This window comes from Scardinius erythrophthalmus (genome assembly GCF_964197995.2).
Source record: "Scardinius erythrophthalmus genome assembly, chromosome: 1".
Classification (NCBI taxonomy): Eukaryota; Metazoa; Chordata; class Actinopteri; order Cypriniformes; family Leuciscidae; genus Scardinius; species Scardinius erythrophthalmus.
In genome coordinates this window covers 34122933-34148752 of record NC_138221.1, presented here as the reverse complement: position 1 = coordinate 34148752, position 25820 = coordinate 34122933, and the positions used below count along the sequence as shown (strand labels likewise).

The 25820-nt window shown below is 38.8% G+C and overlaps 1 protein-coding gene across 2 annotated transcripts in view; it reads right to left on the bottom strand.

Annotated features, from left to right (window-relative positions):
• The window catches only part of camsap3 (calmodulin regulated spectrin-associated protein family, member 3), a 41359-nt gene that overhangs the window by 12028 nt on the left and 3511 nt on the right, over positions 1–25820 (bottom strand). For both annotated transcript variants that reach the window (XM_081387649.1, XM_081387650.1), the window contains exon 2: positions 8807–9072. In XM_081387649.1, coding sequence (XP_081243775.1) covers positions 8807–9072 — 266 coding nt within the window. The remainder of the gene's footprint in view (positions 1–8806; positions 9073–25820) is intronic.

Here is a 25820-nt window from a genome sequence, read left to right as displayed (position 1 = left end):
GTGTTGCAGCCGTATTGTTCCCCTCCCTCCTCTTCTCGCCCTCTCTCGTTGATATATTGCAGTGTGACTCATGTATGACAGACTCAAGGAGACAGGGCAGTTCTGCAGAACAGCTCGATAGGGATTGCAAATTCAAACTCCGGCATTCCACATTTATGTTGCAGTGTGTGTGTGTGTGTGTGTTGGTTTCGCAATGTGAGGGTGCAAAGGGAACTTTTCAACAATGCTGGTACTTTGGTACTAAGTTTTACCAAGTCATTTGTAATTACACCAAAAAAAAATGATCAGAGTGATGTCTGACTAGTAGGCGGCTGCTTGCAAATGCTAAATGAAGAATTTGAGTGAATTTGTGCACATGCTCAATGAAGAATGCCTGTTTGTCTGTTCTTGGTTAAACTGGCCATGTTGGTGATTTATCACATCGCATTATATATCATTTCCGGGGACATTGAAATTTCTATCAATAATCGTGACACTGTTACTGATATCATCTACTAATATTTTGGTATCGTCTCACAAACCCATCTTCCTTACACTGACAGAGTCCGATAACAACATCATCCCAGACGCTGTAAAAGAAAGGATAACCTACAGCGGACAAAGATGATGAGTGCTGTTCTTCATCCTCCCAGCCCATTACAGTGAGGCCGCTCGCGCCCAAGCCCATTAAAAACAACCCAACCACATTATCAGCTCAGTCAGGGAGAGCACCTTAGCTGCGATAAGAAGGTTAAGCCATTAACCACTCTTCTGCACTTCAACCAGGGGACGTTTACTACCCACGGCCCAAACCACTAAGAGTGCCAGTCTGGTCAATACGAAATGTACAGGTGAATTGCACAAAATTAGACAGAGTCATATTTTGCATTATAATAATACAAAGTATGAATAATTACATTTATGCTGAATTTAATAAACAAAAAATTACAGTAGTTTTTCTTCACACTACAGTAAAAAACGTAATGTCCTAAAGCTTCATTTTGACAGATAGACAGACAGATAGACAGTAAGTCTACATATTATAATCATACAATTTATTTGTTTTTGGATAAAAATAGGACTGTGACATTCATCCATATAGCGTCACAGTGGGCACACAATGTCACTAGGACGATTCTGTTAAGACTAGTGGACATTTGAATCAATATGAGAGAACACTCTTTCCATAGTCAAAATTAGCCAGAGGGTGAGTTTTTACAGTAAAGACGGGACATTTTTTCAAGGACAAAACTAACAGATTTCCTCTTAGTTTATTGAGACAAACAAGGCCAAACCGAATCATTCACTATCATCTGGAGCAACGCCAGACGTTTTCAGAGTCCCATTTGAAAACAAAAGACTTGGACAAAAATCAACAGAATGCAAGTTGCCTTCGACAGTTGTGTTATCCATTGCGGTTTCGTGAACATACAGTAAATGCCCTCACCTGAATATCTTCACTGGCTTTTTTCCGTATTGGCCACGCTTAGTCTGCTATAATCATTAACTCTCAAACAGTCAGAGGTCAGAGGAACACATTCCCTGATGCGGGCCACCTCTCTACCATACACGGCTAATGCTAATCTGTCCCGACCAGTGTCTTCCCCTTACACGCAATACAGGCAGATTTCATCCTTCGCAACCACCCATGAACGCGTTTATCCTGTCCAGTACAGTGACAAACGGTGGTGTGTTTCCGAGCGTGAACTGAAGTGCTGACCTCTGCAGTGTTGAGGGAGGAGCAGCCCTGTCGGAGGGCATTTATACCTCGGCTTCCAGTGACTGGCTCAGCCAGGGGGCCCATGTTTGAGGATAAGCCACAGTGGGAGGGCTTCAGTCGATCTCTGGGCCGGTTTAAGAACACATGTTCTGGTGCACACTGAATCAGGACGATAACGGAAGTGTCATTTTCAGTGGCGATAAAAGTGCCAAAGATCATTGTGAAACACATAAATCAGCAACAGTGTGGCCGAGGACACAACAAAAGCTCATGGGCAGCTGTTACACGCTGTTTGGTAAGATGGAAGCAACAGGGAAAGAAACTTAAACAAAAAGGGGAAAAAAATTATATTTACACTGCAGTTTTAAAAGTCTGGGAAAAGTATAAATTGTTAAAAAATAATGACAGTAAGACATTTATAATGTTACAAAATATTTCAATTTCAAATAAATGCTGTTCTTTTGAACTTTCTATTCATCAAAATAACCTATTCGTCAAAAAATAAATTGCAGTTTCCATAAAAATATATTTCAACATTAATAAGAATTTTTTCGTAATAGTAATATAAATATTAACAGTAATAATAATAATAATAATAATAAACATATTAACAATAATAATTTCATAATATAATATTTTTGATTAAATAAACACAGCCTTGTTGCGACTTCTTTTAAAAACATTAAAAAAACCTCACTAACCTCAAACTTTTGAGCAGTAGTGCATACATTTATTGCATATTTTGGCTAATTTTACAATTCTTATAGCTGGAAATCAGAGTGCACCACAGCCCTATTACAATGTTAAAAACATTCCACAGAATTCTGCCCAAAATAAGTGAAAAAACAGAAAGATTTAATGCAGTTTCTGTTAGATCAGTAAGAAACTACAGACCGTACTGCAGAGGTCACAAGCTCTGCTCTGTTATGCGGTATAGTAATTATACCGAGGAGGGAGTGGAGAGCAGTTCACGACAAAAGAGAGGAATGAAAGCGAGAGGAGATGGGAGGGGGGGCTTGGATTTCCCGTCCCGACACTCCAGGACTCGCAAAGCCGAATCACAAGTTTCCCTAATGAGAGGGGAGCGGGCCCAACATTGGAAGACAGAGCAAGACCAGCCTGCCAAATCACCATAACAACCAGTGTGACCCATAATGCACCTCACCACAGCTTCGAGCCCTGAGGCTGGAAATCCTGAGGTAACACACCAGCTACTCTTAATGACATTCTGCTGTCACCACAAACCGGGGCAGTCCTGTGACAACTGCCAAAATACTCCACTGGAAGGACAAAAGCAAAACAAAGTTCACTGTGGTTATTGTAACTGTGGGGGAAAATGGACTCTTATTCTAACCCCCGGCCCTCGGTGTCCCACAAACTGCAGGATAAAAGAGCCAGGGGCACAGCAGGGGGGATTTACAGGGAGACCTGGCAGCCTTGGATGGTGTAAACTCATTCTCTATGTAAACACGCGCTGTATACTGAAAACATTTATAAATGTATAAAACAAGATGAGGAGTAGAACACAAAGCATTGCTAAAACACTGAATTACTGCAGTTCCTTGAGTCTCACAGCTGTACAGGAACGTCAGGAAGTAGATGGCAATAATCTGACTTCCAAATTCCCCTGATCAGTTCAGGTTACATAAACTCCAGCATTTATTACATGATTTCCCCTCGAAAACTTCAAACAAAACAAAACAGCAGCAGCAGCAGCAACCTGAGGCTTTCCTGGATCTACACATATGGAGCATGTGGGTAACAACAGAAAAACAGCCTTGCAGATTATAATCAATGCATCTGTGAGCAATGTGTGGGGCTCCTTGTTTCCTTGTAAAAGGAAAAAAAAAGATAAATATAAAAGAAAATTAAATAATTTAAAATAAAAAGTAATTCAATAAGATTAAATAAAAAAATAATAAAAATGTCACCTCTTAATTCAGTTCAACATAACTGAGAGGTGACATGTCTGTTTGTTAATATTCAGCTGGATGATGACGGCGAGTCTGGATCACAGATTATCACTAATCTTCACAGATCTTTATCCTCTATGGGGGCTGGGCTCTGCACCGCATCCGAGCGGAAAATGTCAAACCTGCAGAGAGGTGAACAGCTAACCAGGAGGTCAGAGCAATGTGTCTCCAGATGTTCCTTCATTCGAAAGAGATTATGTCTTCCCTGTTCCACATAGAGTGGGGACCCTACAAAAAAACTGCTTTTGCATCAAGTCAAGTCACATTTAGTTGTATAGTGCTTCATAAAATACAGATTGTCAAAGAAGCTTCACATAAATAAACAGGAAAATAAGTTTTGCAATATTCATCAATTTTGAAATGATGTCAATTTCAGCATTAAAGCAGCTCTACAGAAGACAATAGTGTGATTATTCAGCTCAGTTTAGTTCAAAGTTGATTCATTGTTGCAAAGTTCATCAATTACGCAAAGATGCCAACACCATTGGACTTTAATTTATACAAGAGACCAGAACAACTACCATATACAAATACCATTGTGTTCACAAGGTGCATGTCCAAAAAAAATAATTTAATACCATGCAAGTGTGGCTTTACCCATGTCCTATAGAATGCAACATTAGCATATGAGCATCAAGCTTTATTTATCACTACTTTCTATGCAGGAAGTATGCTGATATGTTGAATTTTGATACAGTCATTGCTAAAACAGACTTTAGCTGCTCCAAAGCCATTTACTGGGCTTGGCTCACTCACACTGCTGCGCCTCAATCCTAATACAACATCATGACCCACTTTCATCACGCTGCTACAGCATCCAGCCAGCCGCCCCCACAGCCAGGCCTGGGAAGCGCACCACAAGCAGCCAGACAGCACCAGATGAGCCCAGAGCATCGGCAGCGCTCAGCGAGCGCATCATGACACCAGCAGGACACCCGCAGCCGGGAGCCCCAGACAGAAGCAGCGGAGCGCTGAACGATCACCTGCCTCCAGCACCACACGATGTCAGGCTCTCTCAGCAGAGTCAGCACTCAGAGATGGCTCTGTTGGAGAACTGAGGCTGGAACAAATACACAGAATTGAAAATGGGTATAACGGGGGCGAGAGAAAGCAAGAATTGGGTCACTGCGGAGAATGGTACAAAACAAAATGAAGTTGTATGACTTGTAGGGCTGTAATCAGGGTCTCTCTTGCTAAATTTGCCAAAAGATGCAGGCTTTCTAAGCTCTTGCAAAGTCTTCAATATGAACATTGTCATAATAATCAATGCATCTACCAGCAATTTGTGGGACAAAAAAAATAAATTTAATAATAATAATAATAATAATAATAATAATAATAATGATTGCAATTGTGACAAAATAGTAGCCCAAAATTCTCACAACTTATTGAAACTATTTGAAAAAATTTGTAGTACCCTGCAATCACTAATCATGACATTTATATTTGACAACAACACTGACGTCTCTCACCTAGTTTGTTTTGGTTAAATCTTGGTAAGAAGAACTCTACAGTTAAATGTTAAAAGCTCAAGGAGAATCAAACACTCCATTGATGTCCATTAAAGCCTGTCCAGCTGTGAGAGGGACCCTCTCTGACTCTGACAGGGAGGAAAGTGCTACATCAGTACAGGGTCTGCTGTCTTTTGTCTATTGTTTTAAGGCCTGATCCCTCGACCCTGCCATTATTTGTCAGCCCCTCCTTTGTGTCTCGCCGCCCACCCCAGTCCAGTGAGCCTGGGGTTAGCATGCGGTCTTTCAATAACTGTCCTGTCCCTTACAGCTGGATCCACTCAGTGGAATTGCAGGAGAGGGGGAGATGTTATAATCCCTAGAAATCAAGCATAAACAGGAGTCGCCCCTCCCCAGAAGCCGCTTCACCTCCAGAAAACATCCCCCAGTGCTGCAATGAAACCATCCCCCTGTGTCCTGATCCAAGAAGGTGAATTGGTTGTGACTTTTTGCAGGCCAAATCAGCATTGATTTCCCATTGATCTGAACTGGTGGACTGTAATGAGTCACCCATGCTCAATAAATCACAGATGCTTACGCCGTGTCTCAAAACCTACTGAGGTTCCTACCTAGAAAACATTTTTTGCCATCATAGGCAGCTCCTGATACAAAGCATATCTTAGATTCTTAATATGGCCTTCTAAGGGGCTGTTTACACCTTGCCACTTCATGGGCTTTCTGCGATCGGATAGCTATCCGATCATGATGTTACCAGGTGTAAATGCCCTCCGAAAGGCATTCGAGATGGATTTGAATCAAATCGTTCCAACTTTCACTTCAGGAGGAGGTCTGGGCCGCATTCCTGACGAAACTGGACAAGTGTAAATGCATCTGGTTGTTGAAACCACATATGTAAATTTTATTTCTCCCAAAAATGCTAAAAAATAAACATGTGAGAGCTTGTTATAGACTATATGTCATGTTATAGCCAGATATGACGACGCTACTGCAACACGCATCGCCGCAGATGAGCAAATGAGCATCTGATCATCAAGCCAACGCACAAACTATCGCAAATCAAAGTGAAAGTAAGTCACAGACGCTTAACACACAATCATCATCATTAAAAGTAAAGAAACAAAATGATCTTACCAGGGCTGTTGCCGCTCTATCTTATTGCGCTCTTTGATTTTCAAATTTTAGCTGATGATCAATAAAATGCAGCTCATATCTGTTGCTTTCGGTGACGTGCACTCCATTAAATCTCTATATAGCGCGGGAATTGAAGATCGGACTTATATCCGTTTTGCAAAAACACATTTATGGTGACCAGGTGTAAATGGAATCTAAGATTCTAGGATTACACGCGAGGATGCAGTACAACACCATGGGTCATCAGTTAAAATCTTATTATTGAATTTGGTACCTCCAATTTCAGTACATTAAAGGTGACCTATTATGAAAAATTCACCTTTCCATGGTGTTTGAACAAATGTGTGTCGGCAGTGCATGTAAACCACCAATCCACCCACTGCTCTTTTATTAATCCCCATAAATCGGAATCAGTGTCTCAGAACAAGCCTTTTGCAGATTCTAGCATATGTGTCACATTGTACAGGCCCCGCCCACAACTGCTGACAGACTCCGCCCTATTAGTATAGACCCGCCCTGAGTGAGCTGTACACAGTCTGCCATGTTTATCTCCTCGCCAGAGCATTTAACAGCAGCATTCAAGAAAGAAATGTATTCTTATTAAAGCTACTAAAGTTATTCACTCAAGAGCAGTGAGTGATTTTCTGGTTTTCCATATTAACAGCATATATAGCAGTAGGCACAGTATATTACGCTGCTTTCACTTTAATACACTGATCTAATACACACATGTGATTTCTAAATTTCTAATTACTAAATTACCTTACCAGTGCTAATGCCACTCTGTCTCCTTTTGCAGTCTTTAATCCTGAAATTAGCAGATGATAAATGAAATGTAGCACATATCTGTTGCTTTTGTTGACGTGAACTCTGTTAGATTTGTATATAGCGTGCAAATTGAAGATCAGATTTATATTAAAGGTCCCGTTCTATGCCCCTTTTCACAAGATGTAAAATAAGTCTCTGATGTCCCCAGAGTGTGTATGTGAAGTTTGAGCTCAAAATACCCAACAGATCATTTTTTACAGCATGTTTAAATTGACATTTTTTGGGGCTCAGAAAAACGAGCCGTTTCAGTGTGTCCCCTTTAAATGCAAATGAGCTGCTGCTGGACGACACAGGGGGCGGAGCTTCATGAGCTCGCGCTCAGACTGTCAGGAAAAATTCATCTCACGGAATGATGATAATATCAGAAACTCTCAGTAACGGCGTTCATTTCGAGTCGGACAATAATGCCTACAGAGTCAGAGTGCTGTATAGAGATGAAACAGGTATGGTTTAGTAGTTTAATTAAGTTATTATAACGTATTTGTCATCTGCTTGTAGGCTATGTATCCATTATTTATTAATAGCCTACAAGTCTGCTGTCTGAATGATGATCAAACATATACTGATGAGTTTAATAAAGTTTATTGTCCATCACACAAAAGATGAAGCGTCAGTTTTACTTCAGAAAATCACCGTAAGAGCTGAGTAAACACAGTAGGCTAAGTTATAAGAAGTGCGCAAGTTGCCAGTAGAGTTGAGGGAGCATTCCTGTGGGCGGAGGTTAGTCAAGAAACGGTTCTGGTGACATCACTAAAGCAGGATGTAGAGGGGTGTAGTCCAATCGAGCCGTTTTTTGTAGTCAACTTCTGTTAAATAAAATATCTCGCTTGGCATTGAACTTTGAGCTTTATAATTTTACAGATATTATTTATGCTCTAACAGCAACATTACACACTAACTAAAGTTTGAAACATGGAATCGCATGCAACGGGACCTTTAATTTCGGAGAGATACATTCATATGGTCAAGTGTAAATGGAACAGTTTTAACAAATTGGGTAGCTGTCCGATCAGGAAAAAAACATGCAGTGACCAGGTTGTAAAGGCCCTTTAATAAATAGTTAAAATCCATTTCATTCAATACGTAAGTGCACTACGAATAGTGTTTAGAGAATCAGGATTTAAAATAAAATTTATATTTAGTAATATTATTGATTTAACTGCGCTGACACTATCAGAAGAGAACAAAATTGGACAAATGGAGCTGGATAAGGACACTTATTGAACTAAATCAACATTGAACTAATGATGATACTTTCGCCTTATGGCCTTATCGCTTACAGCTGCTTATGGCTGAACTGAACTCATTTCATAATTGATGTAACTTTGCAACATTGACAGTTATTGAACTGAATTGAATCAACATTGAACTAAACTGACACTGTTATTTTCCTGTTAGAAACAATCTGTACTGTCTAAAACACTGCATAAATGTGACTGGCCTATGAACTCTTTACCTTAGCTACCATCAGAATCAATCGTGATTGATAGTTGAGTCTCCCATGTGGTTCATAAGCGGAAGGATATTAATGTGGTGCACATGAGAGCACTTGAGGCTGAAATTCGATTCGACAGCAGACAGCAAGTCAGTTCTGGGTTTTGAGATACAAAAGCTACAGTATCAACTCCACATGTCTGTTTAATGAAACTCAGCTCTGCACATAATTCAGACAGGAATGTGCTGACTCCGCTCATACGTCTTACCATTTTGATGGGCTTCTGTTGGAGCTCGGCCTCCGTCACAGGGGCATTCTGGTCTTTGGGTGCCAAGCCCTTCCTGGCCAGGACCTGTAGGAGCGCTGGAATGTCTTTGGGGGGCCCCTCGGCCCCAGGGCTTCCCCCCAGCAGTAGGCCGTAAGCGCGACAGTAGAGCTCAGGGGACAGCAGCAGGCGTGTGACGGGAGGCTTCAGGTGTTCCTGCTCATACTGATCACAGTAGAACGGCTCTCGCAGCTCCACTGGAACATTCTCTGCAAGCAAGAGAGAGAAACAGGACGTGTTCAGAGTGCATACTACATAATTCTGTATACAATTTATTAAAACAGTAGCCTATGTGGTACAATATGCAACAAACCATGTTAAACTCTATCATAGAAGTGCTGATTGGTGAGTATAGCGCTCACATGTGCCATGTTATTTCACAAAGGAACGTTTGCCGAGCTACTTGTTTCCATCACTGCGCAGCACCTCAAGTTTACATGTCAAAGACCATATCTTAAAGTGGAAGAATGACATTTAAATTTGCTTACTAAAATAACAAAACAATAAATTTTTATAATTAGCCAATAATAAAGCGATAAAGCACTTGAGTTTGTACTTGTAAGTGTTCTACATCTGCGAAAGGCATCTAGTTTTCACCATGGAATCAAATGTAACTTTTCTAGGGACTTTAACAAAAAAAATATTATCAAAACATGATTATTGTTGATAATTGTTTTGCTTCAAGTTATTTTGCAACTATCTGTCATTTATTGTATCAGCTTCACAGACTATTTCACGGCAGATTCCACATTAAAAATTACAAACAATAATAAATAAATAAAAATGTAACCTTACAATACACAAAAATATATACATAACTCTGTAAGAGATTCTTTAATTGTGCTTTTAAAAAAAAAAAAAAAAAAAAAAAAAAAAGTATGATAAAAGTTTTACTGGTTTTATCTTTAAAAAAAAAAAAATTCAAATTTTGTCCTGATCCCATTTATTGAGAATGAAAATGTAAAATTGTGGGATAGAGTATACAGGACGGTGTGCCCTTGTCACATGCTGCACACTTTGGCAAATAAAGTAGGTCAACCGGGAGTGTATGTAGCAATCAGCCCTATTAATGTGATTAGATACAGTAGATCTGAGTGTCATGAAAAAATAAAACAACAGACCAGAGAATTTACATGTGCAAACTTTATGCTTAATAATAAGCCCAAAAAATAGATTGTGTCCTGATGGCAAGCCTCATCAACAGATGTAAATTTTCAGCTACTATCATGGTATACCTTTGCATGCAACTTTAGCAGCGTTTAAGGCATTTACATGACCTGGGGGCTTTTAAATAGTATAATGAGTCTAAACATGACTTTTGTGCTTTTATAATGAAGTGATTTTATGATGAACTGAATAGCTGTCAGCATTTTATTGTAGCCTATGTATGGGGTCAGCAAGATATAAGTGAGATCTTATGCACATCAGACTAGATTTATTTGATCAAAAATAAAGTAAAATCAGTAAAATTGATCAGTAACATTATTGTTTTCTATTTAAATATATTTAAAATGTAATTTATTCCTGTGTTCAAAGCTGAATTTTCAGCATCATTACTCCAGTCTTCAGTGTCACATGATTCTTCAGAAATCAGATTCATATGCTGATTTGATACTCAGGAATCATCAATGTTGGAAACAGCAACGCATGTTTGTAATGGATTCTTTGAAAAAATATAAAGTTCAAAGAATAGTATTCAAATCTTATTGATCCAAACGTTTGAACGGCAGCGTACTGTACATAAACACTCATTAACAACATTAGAACAACCTGGGAAAATATAAGAGAAAGATAAATCTAACAGAAGAAAACACGTTAAGTGTAGTGATGAGGAAATGCCCTACAGCCCAAATCATCTGATCGAGTGAGCAGAGCAAGAGTTCAACAAACCGCACACACACGCGAACACGCATGTCGCCAGAAACCTACAGACACTCAGGAGTTGAAGCAGTAGATGTGATGGTGAAGACACTCCTGGTCCCAATTCTGCTAATTGGTCGTTTGCTTCCACTCGCTGCCTCTCCAATAATCGGCTCTATGGGCAACAGTGACATCACTTTCCCCAGGGTGCACCACAGCTGAGCGCACACACACACAGGCACACAGAGCCCAGTTTTAGAAAGCCACACATACCGGGATGGCTTCAAAAGCTCAGTTCAGGGCTGAGGTCTGTGGAGCCAATAAGAGGCAGGTGTGTATCGTCTGCAGAGCGTTTGATGTGCCGTACAATAGGAGACATCCGACCTGTCTGGCTCTCTTTTCCCTCACACAAACACACAGACATACGGCCCAATGATTTCAGTGATGTGGCACAAATATATTACTATTGTAATAATAATAATAATAATAATAATAATAATAATAATAATAATGATCATAAACTATTTATTTTTTAAAGATCACACTATTTTTCTTCTATCTTTTAATTTTAACAGTAAACCAGCACTTTGTTGGCAAACAAATTAAAGGAATTGTAATTAAATTTTCATTTGATTACATTTTAAAAGATTAATTAGATTAGTGTCCCATGCCTTGATTTGATTACCACCGTTTTTGATAATAAACTCGTATTACAATAATTACATCATAAACCCATAAAAAGTATTTAAAAAAAACCAGCACAAAACATTTCATAGGGCCCTATTATTGTAAAAATTTATAAATTATTGAATTGTTAAAGTCTAATGAATTCAACTGATAAAAACTGCTTTTGATTATTAATGTTATTAAACCATTAAAACGGAATTCAGAAAAATGTAAACAGAAAACACAGAATTTAATTTAAAAAACAAAACAAACAAAGATAGATTTTTTTACTCTTAATAAAATTGTTGTAAATTATATTTTTCATGAATTTTTTTATGTTTGATGTTTTTGATTAAAGGGTAACTAAACCCTAAACCAACTTTTTTTAGTTAATGATCTGTAAGAATGGGGCTTAAAATTTAATTAAAATGGAAAACGCAACATTTCTTATAAAAAAAGGAAATTAAAAATGGATTATGAAGGGCTCTAAATGTCTTTTTTTATATATACTTTCAATAAAGTGTTGTACATTAGATTTCAAATTATTAGACATGCTTTTTTTTTTTCTTTTTTTTTACTAAAATTGTATTTAACCATACAACCAAATACAGAAGTTTATGGAAAAAATTCAAATGGAATTTGGGAAAAAAATATTTCAGGGCTCTACAGACAGACCAAGTGCGGTGTAATCCGAAGCACGTCGACTGGAGAACAACGATCCACATACGTGCTACAAACAATAAATGATTATTTTACACACTCATGCTTTGTCAAGCAGAGAGTTTGAATTTAAATGTCAACACCTGTGAAAGGACAGAAAAGGGAGACAGCTCCTGGGCTGGTGTGAGACTAAACACACACAAAACCTTGAGAAACGCAAACTTGAAATGTACACCTCACACGCCCACTGTGAACTGGTTCTGCCGCATTCAGGGCCAATCGTGAATCCACAATAAGAATGGCACCTCTCCACCACATCCATGTTTAACCAGCAGCCAGAAGTCGTGGGACCAGTTCCAGGACACATTAGAGGACAGAAACCCTATGATAGGAGCAGCTAAAATAGGCGATACCCGTGTACATAAAGTTTGGATTTGACCTTATATTGCAATCAATGCGTACGATCAGTAAATCCCACCCATCCTGAAGATGCCGATCACTCTCAATACACAGTTACACTATGAATCATGTAATTGTAAACAGAGCTTCATGCCAGCAGGAACACCAATTCATTGTGTTCTTGAAGTCAACATGAAACATTTTACTTCTATTATGGGAGTACACTACTATTCAAACCTGTGTTGTCAGTATTTTTATTTTATTTTTTTCTTCTCTCTATTCAGAGAATTCTGAAAAAAATGTTGTACAACTGTTTTCATTGATAATAATCAGATATGTTTCTTGAGCATCAAATCATCATATTAGACTGATTTCTGAAGGATCATGTGACACTGAAGACTGGAGTAATGATGCTGAAAATTCAGCTTTGATCACAGGAATAAATTACATTTAAAATATATTAAAAAAAGAAAGTAGTTAATTTCAATTGCGATAATATTTATATAGTTCCCCACTAACTATAATCTGTCTCGCCACAGTTTCATAATGAACCGAAAATACACCTCATGATAAAGTTGTTGTGTTTTGTGACATTGCTTTGGTAAAGTATCAATCAAACTAAAATCCAAATTGCGATATGGCTTTGTGCACTTATGAAATAGTAAGAGGCTACAGTTTAATTAAGTTTATAGTCTGCTGCTGCTGTTTTTTTCAAAGAGAAGTGCGGCATGAAAGCAGATCGTGAAGCGGCACTTTCCGAGTTTTTGAGAATGGCTCAATTCACAGTAAAGCGATGCAGGGAACTCAATCTCTGCGTGTGCTGTCAGATCACTAGTCTAATAACCTACTAGACTACATCACGTAGAGAATGCGTGCACTCTAGATGTGTTTTTGTGAAGGGAGACATACTCAATGTCAGATTGCACATCGTTAAAACAATAATCATGATATTATCATAGACGATATAATCACACACCCCTACTGTACAATATTTATTTATATACTTATAAAATATTCATGGGGAATGCCCCAGACCCTCGAGGTCCGCCATAAACATAACAAAAAAATTTTTTTTAAACATACCAAGCTCTGGATTCAATGGGGATGAGAAAAAATAAAGAAGTACTTCATTTTATCCAAAACTAATTGATTGGATCATGAAAAGTGGGTGTGTAAACAGTCTCTAAACTAACTAACAGATAACATTATGCAATGTGACATCGGCAACCAACTAGTGCTGGGCGGTTTGACCAAAAATCAACATCACGGTTTTTTTCTAAATTATACCGGTTTCACGGTTTTTACCGGTTTTTTTTTTTTCAAGCATGATGGGTGTTAACCACATTTTCTACTGAGTGAGAGAGGAAATACTGCAGTAGATTTACTTATAATGCCCTATTTTATTGTCATGAGTGAATATTATAGAAAAAATCCACACTAATATTAATAATACAGGTTTGCAAGGCTGTTTACAAAGAGGTGTCAGCAGGACGCGCTTTAGGAGCGGCAGAAACAGTGGTTTCCCCGGTAACGGCTGTACACAAAGCAGCAACGCTCATAAACACTGCTTTATCAGGAAAGATAAAGAAAGATTCAATCGTAATACCAAAGAAACTTTTCTAAAGACCGTCAGTTCACTTCAGATACGTTAATACAGTATAAAAACACGCGCGCCGCGAGAAAAAAAGACTCTCACCCCCACACGTCTCGTGCCCATTCTAGTCAATGCTTGTGTTTCAGATCGAAGCTTCCCAGAAGCGGCTCTCCGCGCCGCTTCGCTAAATATAGGCGCCTAGTCTATTTTGATGCACCGCGTGGAGGACGGAATAAAACCTTGTCGCAGCCGTAATGCGCCGCAGACGTGTGTTGTAAATGAGGGGTGAGACTGTGTCGCGCAGCGCCGCGTTCCGATTAAAGCGACATACACCGGTATTGCGGTTTATTAAAAATTCATATCGTAACAAAAATAAACACCGGTATTCGGTATGAACCGGTAAACCGCCCAGCACTACAACCAACTAAGCCAAAAATAAATAAATAAATGAGAATGAGAATTTGTCAAATAAAGGGGGCAGCAATACATTGCCCACCGACTGGGTGACACATAAAACTCAAACCCAGAATGCAAAGCAGGATGCAAAAGCCGCAGTGATGCGAGATAAGGGTGGCTGATAGAGGCTTCATTTCCCTGTAGGACTGGCAGTCAATGAATGACTGGTCTGTACTGCACCTTCAGAGAAAAGATGGGAGAGCAATACCTGAAAACAGAGAGGGCGACGCTAAACTAGGACAGAATTTAATGGGACAAGCGCTGGATACACACACACACACACACACACAGACAGACAGCAGTGCTGGGGAAGCTAGTTTGGAACTGTAGCTCATCAAATTACAAGCTACTCACGATTTAAAGTAGTCCTAAAAAGCAGTTAGCTCAATAGTATTTTTCTGAACTGGTTAAATCAAAACCATCCCAAATTAACTTAAATATGATGTACATTACCGTTCAAAAGTTAGGGGTCGGTAAGATTTTTGAATGATTTTAAAAGTCATCTACTATGCTCACCAAGGCTGCATTTATTTAAAATATATATTTCTAGATTTATCTATATTTAATTATTTTAAATCTATATTAAGATGTAATATATCCCTGTGATGGTAAAGCAGCATCTTCACATTTTCAGCATCATTACTCTAGTCTTCAGTGTCACATGATCCTTCAGAAATAATTCTAATATGCTGATTTGCTGCTCAAGAAACATTTGATGAAAAATCTTACTGTCCCCAAAGTGTAAAAATGTGTTTTGTTTCACCACACCATTCCTCTGTGTCAAAACAAGGCACGACCTGACATGGGCTGTGACTCATGTTCAGTGTCAAGATGTTTTGGTGATCGTTTCATTTTTGCTGCATCATGCAAGCTAGTTCCGCGCAGTGAAATCTCATTGGTCAAAAATACCACTATAGTACAGACAAACTTATTTGTTATATGTTCTGTCTGGCTGTAATGGTGTTCTGTCATGCAGCATTTTCACATTCAATGTGGACAAACTTGGTCAGTAAAAAAATCCTAACATGTAAAAGCTTCTAACTGGAAAAAGCAACACTATTTTGAATGAATGGCCAAGCAAAACTTAGTTCAGTTCAGTTAGTAAAGCACACTAGCTGCATTTACATGGGCCCTTTAGCAATCGGACTAGTAGGACAGTCGGAATAAAAAAAAAGTCCCATGTAATCACGTCAATCGGAATGAATTGACCAAAGCCAATTTAAATTTCATTCGGATTGTATAAACCTCTTCTAATCTGTTCGTTAGGATCTGTAAACTCTTGATGGGATTGAGAACTGAAACTGAAAGTACTGCGCTTGAAGCTTTATTTAGCGTTCATGTCTACACTGTTTGGATACAAAAGGTGTTCATGTAAATGAGGCTATGGTTTAGATAAGGAACATCACAAGTGGAAGAAAGGGAATCAGCAAGGAAAGAGAGGTCAGATGACAACCACCACCAATGTCCTAGACACTATTATGACAGCAAACATCAGCTCTAAATGTGTAAACATTACCCATATCAGCCTATTCTTCCTCGACGTACACTCTATCTGATGTGCTTTTGCTGTCTCTCTCTCTCTGTCACACACACACACACACACGCACACCAAATTAAGTCAATGAAGAGGTGAAAGGTCAAGAGATTCAGGAGGTCTGGCTCAATGGTGGCAGTGGACAGAAGCGTGGAATCAATAAACGAAAGGAGACGATCGCTCATTAAAATAGTTTGACTTAAAGGGTTAGTTCACCCAAAAATGAAAATTCTGTCAGTAATTACTCACCCTCATGTTGTTCCAACCCCGTAAGACCTTCGTTCATCTTCTGAACACAAATTAAGATATTTTTGATGAAATCTGAGTGCTGTCTCACTCCTCCATAGGCTTCTATGGCATTATAACTTGCTGGCCCAGAAAAGTTATTAAAGACATTGTTAATATTGTCCAAGTGACTCCAGTGGCTCAATCTTAAGTTTATAAAGCGACGAGAATACGTAGCGTGTCTGTGTTGCACGTCACCACGTATCACACATGACCAGAGTCGCCCAATAGTGAGCCTACGTGGTGACGTGAAACACAGACGCGCTACGCTTAAACACTATGTGAAAAGACTCGAGGCCCAGAGAGAAGGAAATGAAAAGTGGAATAAAGTCGTTATTTTTGTTTGTTTTTGCGCACAAAAAGTATTCTCGTCGCTTTATAAACTTAAGATTGAGCCACTGGAGTCACTTGGACTATATTAACGATGTCTTTAATAACTTTTCTGGGCCAGCAAGTTATAATGCCATAGAAGCCTATGGAGGAGTGATCCAGCTCTCAGATTTCATCAAAAATATCTTAATTTGTGTTCCGAAGATGAACGAAGGTCTTACGGGGTTGGAACAACATGAGGGTGAGTAATTACTGACAGAATTTTCATTTTTGGGTGAACTATCCCTTTAAGTCAGCTGAGCAGGACTCCAAAAGCAAACAGACATTTTACATAGAAGTCTGCAGAGAGAGACATCAGCAAATAGGATGTAGCGTCTCCACACCCACAGTTCATGCCGTGACGCGACTTGACGGGTCAGCTGAGCTTTACACGACTGTCACATCTCAGTACGTCTCCAAACACGGACAGCTAAAGCCAACAAAAGAGCATTACACCTTTATGATCTCTATCATAAGACCACTGTTTCAAGTTTCTAATAAGCTTCTTTACACTACAGAGAAGGGTCAACCTCAGATTTGAAGAGGGTTGTCATGGGAACATTGAGCATTAAAGTCCTTTTTTTTTTTAATTAAAGGCCAGCGGGCACAATCAGAGGACCACACAGACCTTTTATGACCATCATGCTCTGGTCTACTGGCCTCTCGGGTTAGGAATAATCCATTTAATATGACGAGACCACTTCATCAACAAAATGTTAGTATGTGCTTGATAAAAACAATTCAGATACACTGATATTAAGCAATAACCTAGTCGGTTGTCATAATATTTCATTTAAGTGAGGACATTTGGCCCTCAACAGCCAAACCTGTACACACACACAAACAATACTTACCCTAAAATTCACAGAAGTCTTTTTAGATTAACATATTACTGTGGAATCTACATTCTTTACATTTCACAAAAGGATAAGCTGGACTGAAACGTGTACTTATATGTATGTGCACTACATTACTGTTAACAAGTCTGGAGTTAGAAAGGTTTTTTTAAAGAAAAGAAAATTAATACTTCTCAGCAAGAAATTATCATCAGTTCAGTTCCCACAAAAATCGTCATATTAGACTGATTTCTGAAGGATCATGTGACACTGAAGACTGGAGAAATGCTGAAAATTCAGCTTTTAACATCACAGGAATAAATTATATTTTGAAGTATAGCGAAATAGAAAACACCCATTTTAAACTGTAAAAATGTTGCACAATTTTACTGTATTTTTGATAAAATAAATGAATTTATTTTTAGCAATGTTTGGTCTCACAAACATGAATGATGTTAAAGGGGTGAATTTTTCTGTGGATAATCTTTTACCAGACAAGCTCTCTTTTAAGTTAATGTTTCTGAACAAAAGGCTTTCTTTTCCAAATCTTCCCTAATTAACTTGAAGGCTGTGGTAATGTTTGACCAGCATATGTACATAGGTATGCCCACAAACAAAGCGTTCTTCGTATCTCTAACAAACACCAGCACAGCAAGCTGAGTCAGCAAACCAAAAAGAAAATGCAAGTGGCCACTTTGTGTCTAGCCTTCACTGAGAAAACGACAAGACGACGACACTGGAGTCTCATTATAACCTTAGCTTTCATGACTTCAGAATGTAAGGGCGTGTTCATTGAGTGATTACCTAGACAACATGATAAAAAGGCCACAGTCGCTCTGCGCCACATCACCTGTTGAGTCACCGCAGTGACACACTGATGATTCCAGCATGACTAATACAGGCAAAACACTCACAAGACCATTAGAGGAACGAGCCTACTGGGTCATAACAACACTGGCCATCCTTAAACATTTGAGGATGAAGAACACGTTATCAGTGAAACTGTATCATTCTTCCTTGCTGATGTGCATAAAACCTTTTTAAGGGGCTAGATGTACCAGTATCAATGTACGCTTCGCTTACCCTAACAGCCTTGCTTGAAGCCAGTATCAGATTATTTTATCATTTGTGTTCAAGCTATACTTGAACTGAAATCTCTTACAACTAGGACAGAGCTCCAAGGACTGCCACCAAATTCATCCAGGCTCACAGAATGAAAGTCGATTTTTACATTGTCTGTAGACAATATGAGTAGCCATGTGAAACTGACTACCAGTATGCTAGGATGGTTGATATGGGCACTGATATATGGTTGCTAAAGTGTTCTGAATAGTTTACATAAGTAGATTTTAGCAGTTGATACCAATAGCAGGAAAATTCATTTGTACCATCAGTTCACATAGTTATTAAAAAAAATAAAAAATCTATCTACACTACTAAATCAAAAAATTAAATGCACTGAGCACTTGAAATATTTTTTGTAGGGATGCAACGATACCATTTTTTCAGAATCGATCCGATCCGATACCAAAAATTCTGAGTATCGGCCGATACCGATCCATACCGATACCAGCGCAGTTTTTTTTTTTAATCAAGTAGAATTTCTATAACTCTGTGTTGAACTGATAATAAGAACTGAAAAAAAGAAAAACAACAAAAAAAATATGATCATAATCTGACAAATGCTTTTATAAACTAGGTTAGAGGATAATTCACCAGAAAAATTTAATCTAGAAAAATCACGAGTGCACAATAATTGTATAAAATCTGAACATTTTGTGAAAAAAAAAAAAAAAGTTTAGTGGGGAACGAATTAGAGACAATAAGTGTAACACTAAATCTGGTAAAACTTTACACATTGCTCTTTGTATTGTTGTAAAATACATTTATGAAAAACAAGATAAAAATCCAAAATAGCAATTACTTATATATATATATATATATATAGCCTAGGCTACTATAAAATTTAGACATTTTTAAATGTATAGCACAGCTGTTTAATGAGGTAGCAAAATATGATAGATAGGAATAGGACAGAACAAGAACGGCGCCAATTAATAATATTTCATTTCGTCACTGTAGTGGCTATTATGATATGAAAGGCTCCAATACAGTGCGGCACAAAGCGCTTATGCGCATCCTGAGCGCAGAATGACGCGCTTGAAGCAACATGAGTCACAGCGCGCAGCGCGTCGAGTCCGCATTGAAAAGTTTAAAGCACAAAGAAAATACATATTGATGCGTAGTGTATTATACAGTATCTATCTATGCAATAGTCTATTCAGCATTTTCTTTTAACAGTTTTAAATTTCAGTAACTGTGCGCGTGAAGAACAAATAGTGCTCTGACTTTACTGCAGTGTTGTGATCTAACAGACACCCGGTTCAAAGTAACATGATTAAGGTACAACAATAAGGTCCAGCAAGATAAAGTTGTTTTATGCGAAACCATAGACCTTTATCTACAGATCAAGTATAATAATAGTAACATTGAATCATCTTGGAGAGAGTTTCATCGTGTTAACTGTCGTGACCGAACGCGACGCGCTGTTTTGAATGCTGAATGAAGAATGATTGACAGACGCAGCTGAGGGAAACGTTTACGTGAGCTTGAATTTAACGACTTAAATATTAATTTATATCTCACATTATACTATATAATGGCTTCAGAACACTTATAATATTGTGCAAGCAAACTTATGGTGCTTTATAATGTTTGTGTCTGTGCCTTTTGTGGGGCTTAACAATAACACTGAATAGTATACGCACAATAACGGATTTGGATCGGCCTTGTCTGACCGATACCCGATCCGCCAAAAATGGCAGTATCGGAGCCGATACCGATACTGAGTATCGGATCGGTGCATCCCTAATTTTTTGCACATGAAATGTTAAAAGAATATCTCTGCATGTAATCTTTTTATGGATACGCAGCAAATACATTTCAAGTATTGAGTTCTTTACTCTTTTTAGAGGGATTTAAATATATTGGAATCATGTTATATGTGGATTAAAAAATGCGCAAGATCCTCTTCATTTTGACAGTATGGCCAATGTTTTACCTCCAATATCATGCTTGATGCTTATAGCAGAAATCCTATAAATACTAAAGGCTGGAATACAATACACAAATTTTGTACAGTTAATTGTAACATTAATTTTAAAAACACAGTATATTCACCTGCGTTCTGTTTTCTATCATACGCCGTGCATTTTTATGATGCACCAGGGTTCGATAGAATCAAGTTGAGTGTGAAACCAGACCAGCGCTGTGGGGAGACCGATGTGGGGAAGCCGATGTGAAAGCCACCTTAAAATCTGTTCAGATTTGAAAAGTTGTGTAGTGATTCCAGCCTTTAGAAAAGCAACGCACTCTCCCTTTAACAAGCTGCGTGATTTGAGGGATCATTTACGTCCTCAGCACAAACACATGCAACAAAACAATAGCAGTCATGCTTGCCTTGGCTGGCTCAATCATCTGCATTCAGGCTGTACTTGAACTCAAAGCTCTTGCATCTAGGACAGCACTCCAAGGGTAGATCTTTATTGAGCCGAGTTCATCCAGAGTGAAGCTTTGGCCAAAAAACACATTAAACAAAAAAAAAAAAAACCTTGCTGATAACACAGGTAGCAATTAGCAGCACAGCGTGCCTTAAAAGCATGGGTTCACTGCAGAGATACAGCTCAGCGCAGGACCAGGGCTCTGATATGAATACGAGGGCTACATCACAGACTCGCAGTGAGAGTGATGATGTCATCGGGTTCAAGCAGGAAAACGAGTGCAGCGCTGGATCAGAGGTCTGAGGTCGTGCACACACACACACACACACACACACACACACACACACACACACACACACACACACACACAGAGTCATGTCTCAACGCTGAAATCCAGCCATCGCTGCTCTGCTGCAGCCAAGCCTCTTTAATCAGGTCTGATTTCTCTCTGGCTCTGCTGTGTGTGACTTTGACCAGCGGGTGTGGTCGTGCAGGTCTGCTATTGATGCAGGGAGTGAAGACAAACACTGGAGCCACACACTAGAGCTCACAACCTAGTAATTATACATCAACCAGGTGAATTAGGGAGATTTCAGTTTCTCACACTCAGGAAAGATCCTAACCATGTGTGGCAGTTAATCATTTTGGGACATTTTGTGAGAAAACCTGGAGGTTTTAAAGAGGACCTATTATGCAAAATTCATCTGTGTTTGAACACAGATGTGTGTCCACAGTGTATGTAAACAACCAGCCTATATTGGTAACAGATACAGCCACTCCCTTTTTTATAATCTCTATAAATCATAAACAGTCTCTCCAAACAAGCGGTTACGATTTTCCCTATTAGCAGCGTAGATCCCGCCCTGAGTGAGCCGCAGTGGTCCACCATTTCTGTTTCCTCGCTGTAGTGGCTGGAGATATACATTCTCTACGCCAAACAACATTACAAATATTCTGTTATTGGATGTACCAACAAACATTAGAGTCTCCACAGATTCCCGGCATCTTTAATTTATGAAGGAAATGAGCTGAAGAAAGTCGTTGAAGAGTTATACATTTGCGCAAGTCATTTTATGCCAGACTGCTTTACAAACGAGGGTCAGTTCAATGCTGGATTTGCACAAACATTGTTTCTGAAAGCCTTTTTGATTAACATGACGGTACATGTTAGTTAATGAGTAGAATCAACTTAAATTTATCAACTAACCAATCAGAAACATCCAGTTGCATTCTAAGACATTTTGGCTGCGTGACATTCTCCAGTTTTGTTGTTGCCAGAGTATCCAAAGCATGAGCTGTAAAGGCTCCGCCCTCTTCTGGAAAGGGGGCAGAGAGCAGCAGCTCATTTGCATTTAAAGGGGCACACACAAAAACAGCATGTTTTTGCTCACACCCAAATAGGGTCAAACTTGACAAGCTATAATAAAATGATCTGTGGGGCATTTTGATCTGAAACTTCAGACACATTCTGGGGACACCAGAGACTTGTATTACAACTTGTAAGGGGTATAATAGGTCCCCTTTAATGTATGAGTTTAAGGCATTTCTATATTGCATTTAAATAATTGTGATCATATTGTGACTGAAACATTAGCCATGCTCAAAAACTAGAGAGCTGTCTCACTGTCTTTTCCCATTCGTGTTTCCCATAAGGATTTGAAAAAAGTCATTGCTAAAGCGTTATAAGCCATCAGCCGAACGAACCAGCTATGAGGTGAATCACAACAATACAAACTTTGATTTGAAGCAAAAAAGTATTTGAAAATTGTACAAAAAGACAAACGAACACGACTGAGTTTGGAGATTAATATTTTGAAAATACAGTGGTAATTTTTTGTAAACAAAGCACTCAAGTTGCTTCATAAAATTGAGGTTAAACCACTGGAGTCACTTTTATGACGTCTTTACTACCTTTCTAGGGCTTGAAAGTGGTAGTTGTGTAGACTGTCAATGGAGGGACAGAAAGCTCTCAGATTTCATCAAAAAGATATTTCTCTGTGTTCTGAAGGTCTTACGGGTTTGGAACGACTTGAGGGTGACTAATTAATGACAGAATTTTCATTTTTGGGTGAACTATCCCTTTAACAGCTTTAATGAGGCAAAGAACTACAATCCCATTAGGCACTGCGAATGACAATGAAACCAAAATCAATGGAATAAATACAATACTAATGATTTAAAAGATGAATATTTAATATAGAAACTATATATTTTACATTTATTGCAAAATTTACAAACAAATATTTATGCAGTCTAAAGGCCTGTTCACACCGGGACAAATTTCGCACGCGATATTCACCGACGTTTAACGCCTCGTGACTAAACAAAGGGCGCCAATGTGAGTGTGCACACTGACGCAAAAAACGGCACGCGTAAAAGCGTAATTTTTTAAAAAACGCCTCAGGTTCATTTTTTTGGTTTGACGCGCCGCGACCAATGAGATTTGCGCTTTTGCTCACGTGTCTGGAGCTTCTAAAGTTACAGTAAAACACAACTTGGGGGCGCTCAAGCACAAAACGGTCTTGCCGAGCACACATACGTAATGGTGAAGAAGATATACGCCAAGTAGCGTCTACACTGCCGGGAAAAAATAAGACGAGGAAGATGCAAGGCAAGATGAATGTAGAGCTGCTGGTATGATTTTGACAAGCGCGTAAATACTTGCTCTCTTCTTTTGAGTGACAAGCGAGTGTCAGAAGCGTAAAGTTGCGCAGAGCCACCTTGTGTACCGGGGTATTTCTGTTTTACATTAAGCGCCATCTAATGTCAGGGAATGAATTTGCATGTTCACTCGGCTCATCGTCAGCGAAAATCGCTTGGGTGTGAACACAAAAAACGCGTTGAAAAACGCTGGCGAATAACGCGCGCCGATATTCGTCCCGGTGTGTACGGCCCTTAAGAGCGCAGAAGAGACTGACTATCACGTCATGTGCAGTGCTTCATGGCAGTGGGTGGCCTCTAAAGAAATCTTTTAGACGATTTGTTTGTTTTGATTCTCTAATTGTTGGAGATTTGTTTGCAGAATTGTTGGTAACGTAGTTTTTCACCAGTAGTTTTTGAAGGCGCATTACAGAAAGATCCTAACTTTAGAATCCTATCTTATCTGTTTGGTAACCATGGCAATTTCAGTTAGGACCTCATTTAGGACAAACGCTATTACAGAATGACATTTCTTAAGTGCATCATCTTATCTTAACTACGGATAGGAAAAGGGTATTACAGAAGCATCCTAACTCCACAAAAAAATCCTAAAAACAGTCTTAACTTTAGGACAACCCCAATGGTGTCCTAACTTCAAAAGTATTTGAAAGCCAACTATAAAAATCTCATAACAATAGCCCTGTCTGAGAATGGCGTCACATTTAATAATGATACAAGATGAAGAACAGCAATGTTTGATGGTGGAATGACTTTGTGAACACCCAAATGATGCACTTTGACGACAAAACTACAGACTCCTATGAAATAAAAGGATTGGGCTTTGCCTTTTCTACCAAGCTTATCAAAACTTCATTTAGGCTAATGAAAAGCACCACCATCGTGGTCGAGGGCCATGAGAAAACGGCGCGAGGCCAGTGGCGTGATTACTGATGAGCGCCACCTGTGGACATAAGTGTTCCTGCACCGGTCACGGAGGAGCGGAACCATAAAAGGAGGAGTGACGAGAGAGGATCAGGCCTGGACTAAATGTTATTTAATGTGTTGTTTAGTTTATGTGTGTGCGGCAGTTGGCTGTGAAGGGCTGTTGCCTTTACTTTCGTTTTGTGTTTATTTATTTTATGACTATTAAAGTTGTTAAATGCTCGCCAGTTCCCGCCTCCTCCTTCCCACAACAACATACCTTCGTTACAACCACTTATTTTATTTCTTCATTCTAATCTCTAGAGTTTTTCTGTTTTACTTCAAACAGCAGCTGTTTGTGCGTCGTAGGTTGCTTGGTAAATGGTAACAGACCTGAGAGTTGATTACCGAACTCGATGGAGGGGTTTAAGATTTCCTATCTACAGATAAGATGAGATTTTGTAAGATAGGATAAGAATCCTAAATCAACTTAAGATTTGCTTCTGTAATACAAATTTGTGAAAAATCCTAAATTAACTTGTCAGATCTTAACTTACGACTTAAGATAGAAAGTTTCTGTAATACGCCCCCAGGAATACCACTGTCAAACACAAATATTTCAAAAAAGATAAGTTAAATTAATGCAGGCTGATATCTTCAACAAAAGCATATAACATTGATTAACAGCCTCGTGGCTCACAGCTGGTCTGTCTTTAAAGGTTTAGAAGTTATCATTAAAAAAATAAGTCTCCCTATGTAGAAAAATAATGGGATTTTTACTCCTGGAACCCAACTGCTGCAGAGCTTTATGTTGATGTTATCATGCCGCTTTTCCAGTGAAAATTATTATGTTGGTCATACTTCCAAAAAGTAGAATCTGTGATTGCGAATGACAGTATCCACACCGGCACACACACCTCAAAACAATGGATTCATCGGCGCAGTGCCGTGCCAAGGCACAACCCACATAAAGTTGATAATTCCTTAAATAACTGCAATTGCAGATTCCGAACAGAGATGGCGACAAAGAGGAAAAAACTACGGACTGCAGCTTTAACTAAGCAATGAAATCTTGAGCAGAAATATCTTATCAGAAACAAAACAGCATAGCTCTATAGCTTATGTAAGGTTATTTATGGTATTTTATGTTATTTTTGACTTCCCTGATGCCATAAATGTAATGCTCTAGATAGAAGAACCTAAATAACACAGAGGTCACACAATTGAAACTCCATCG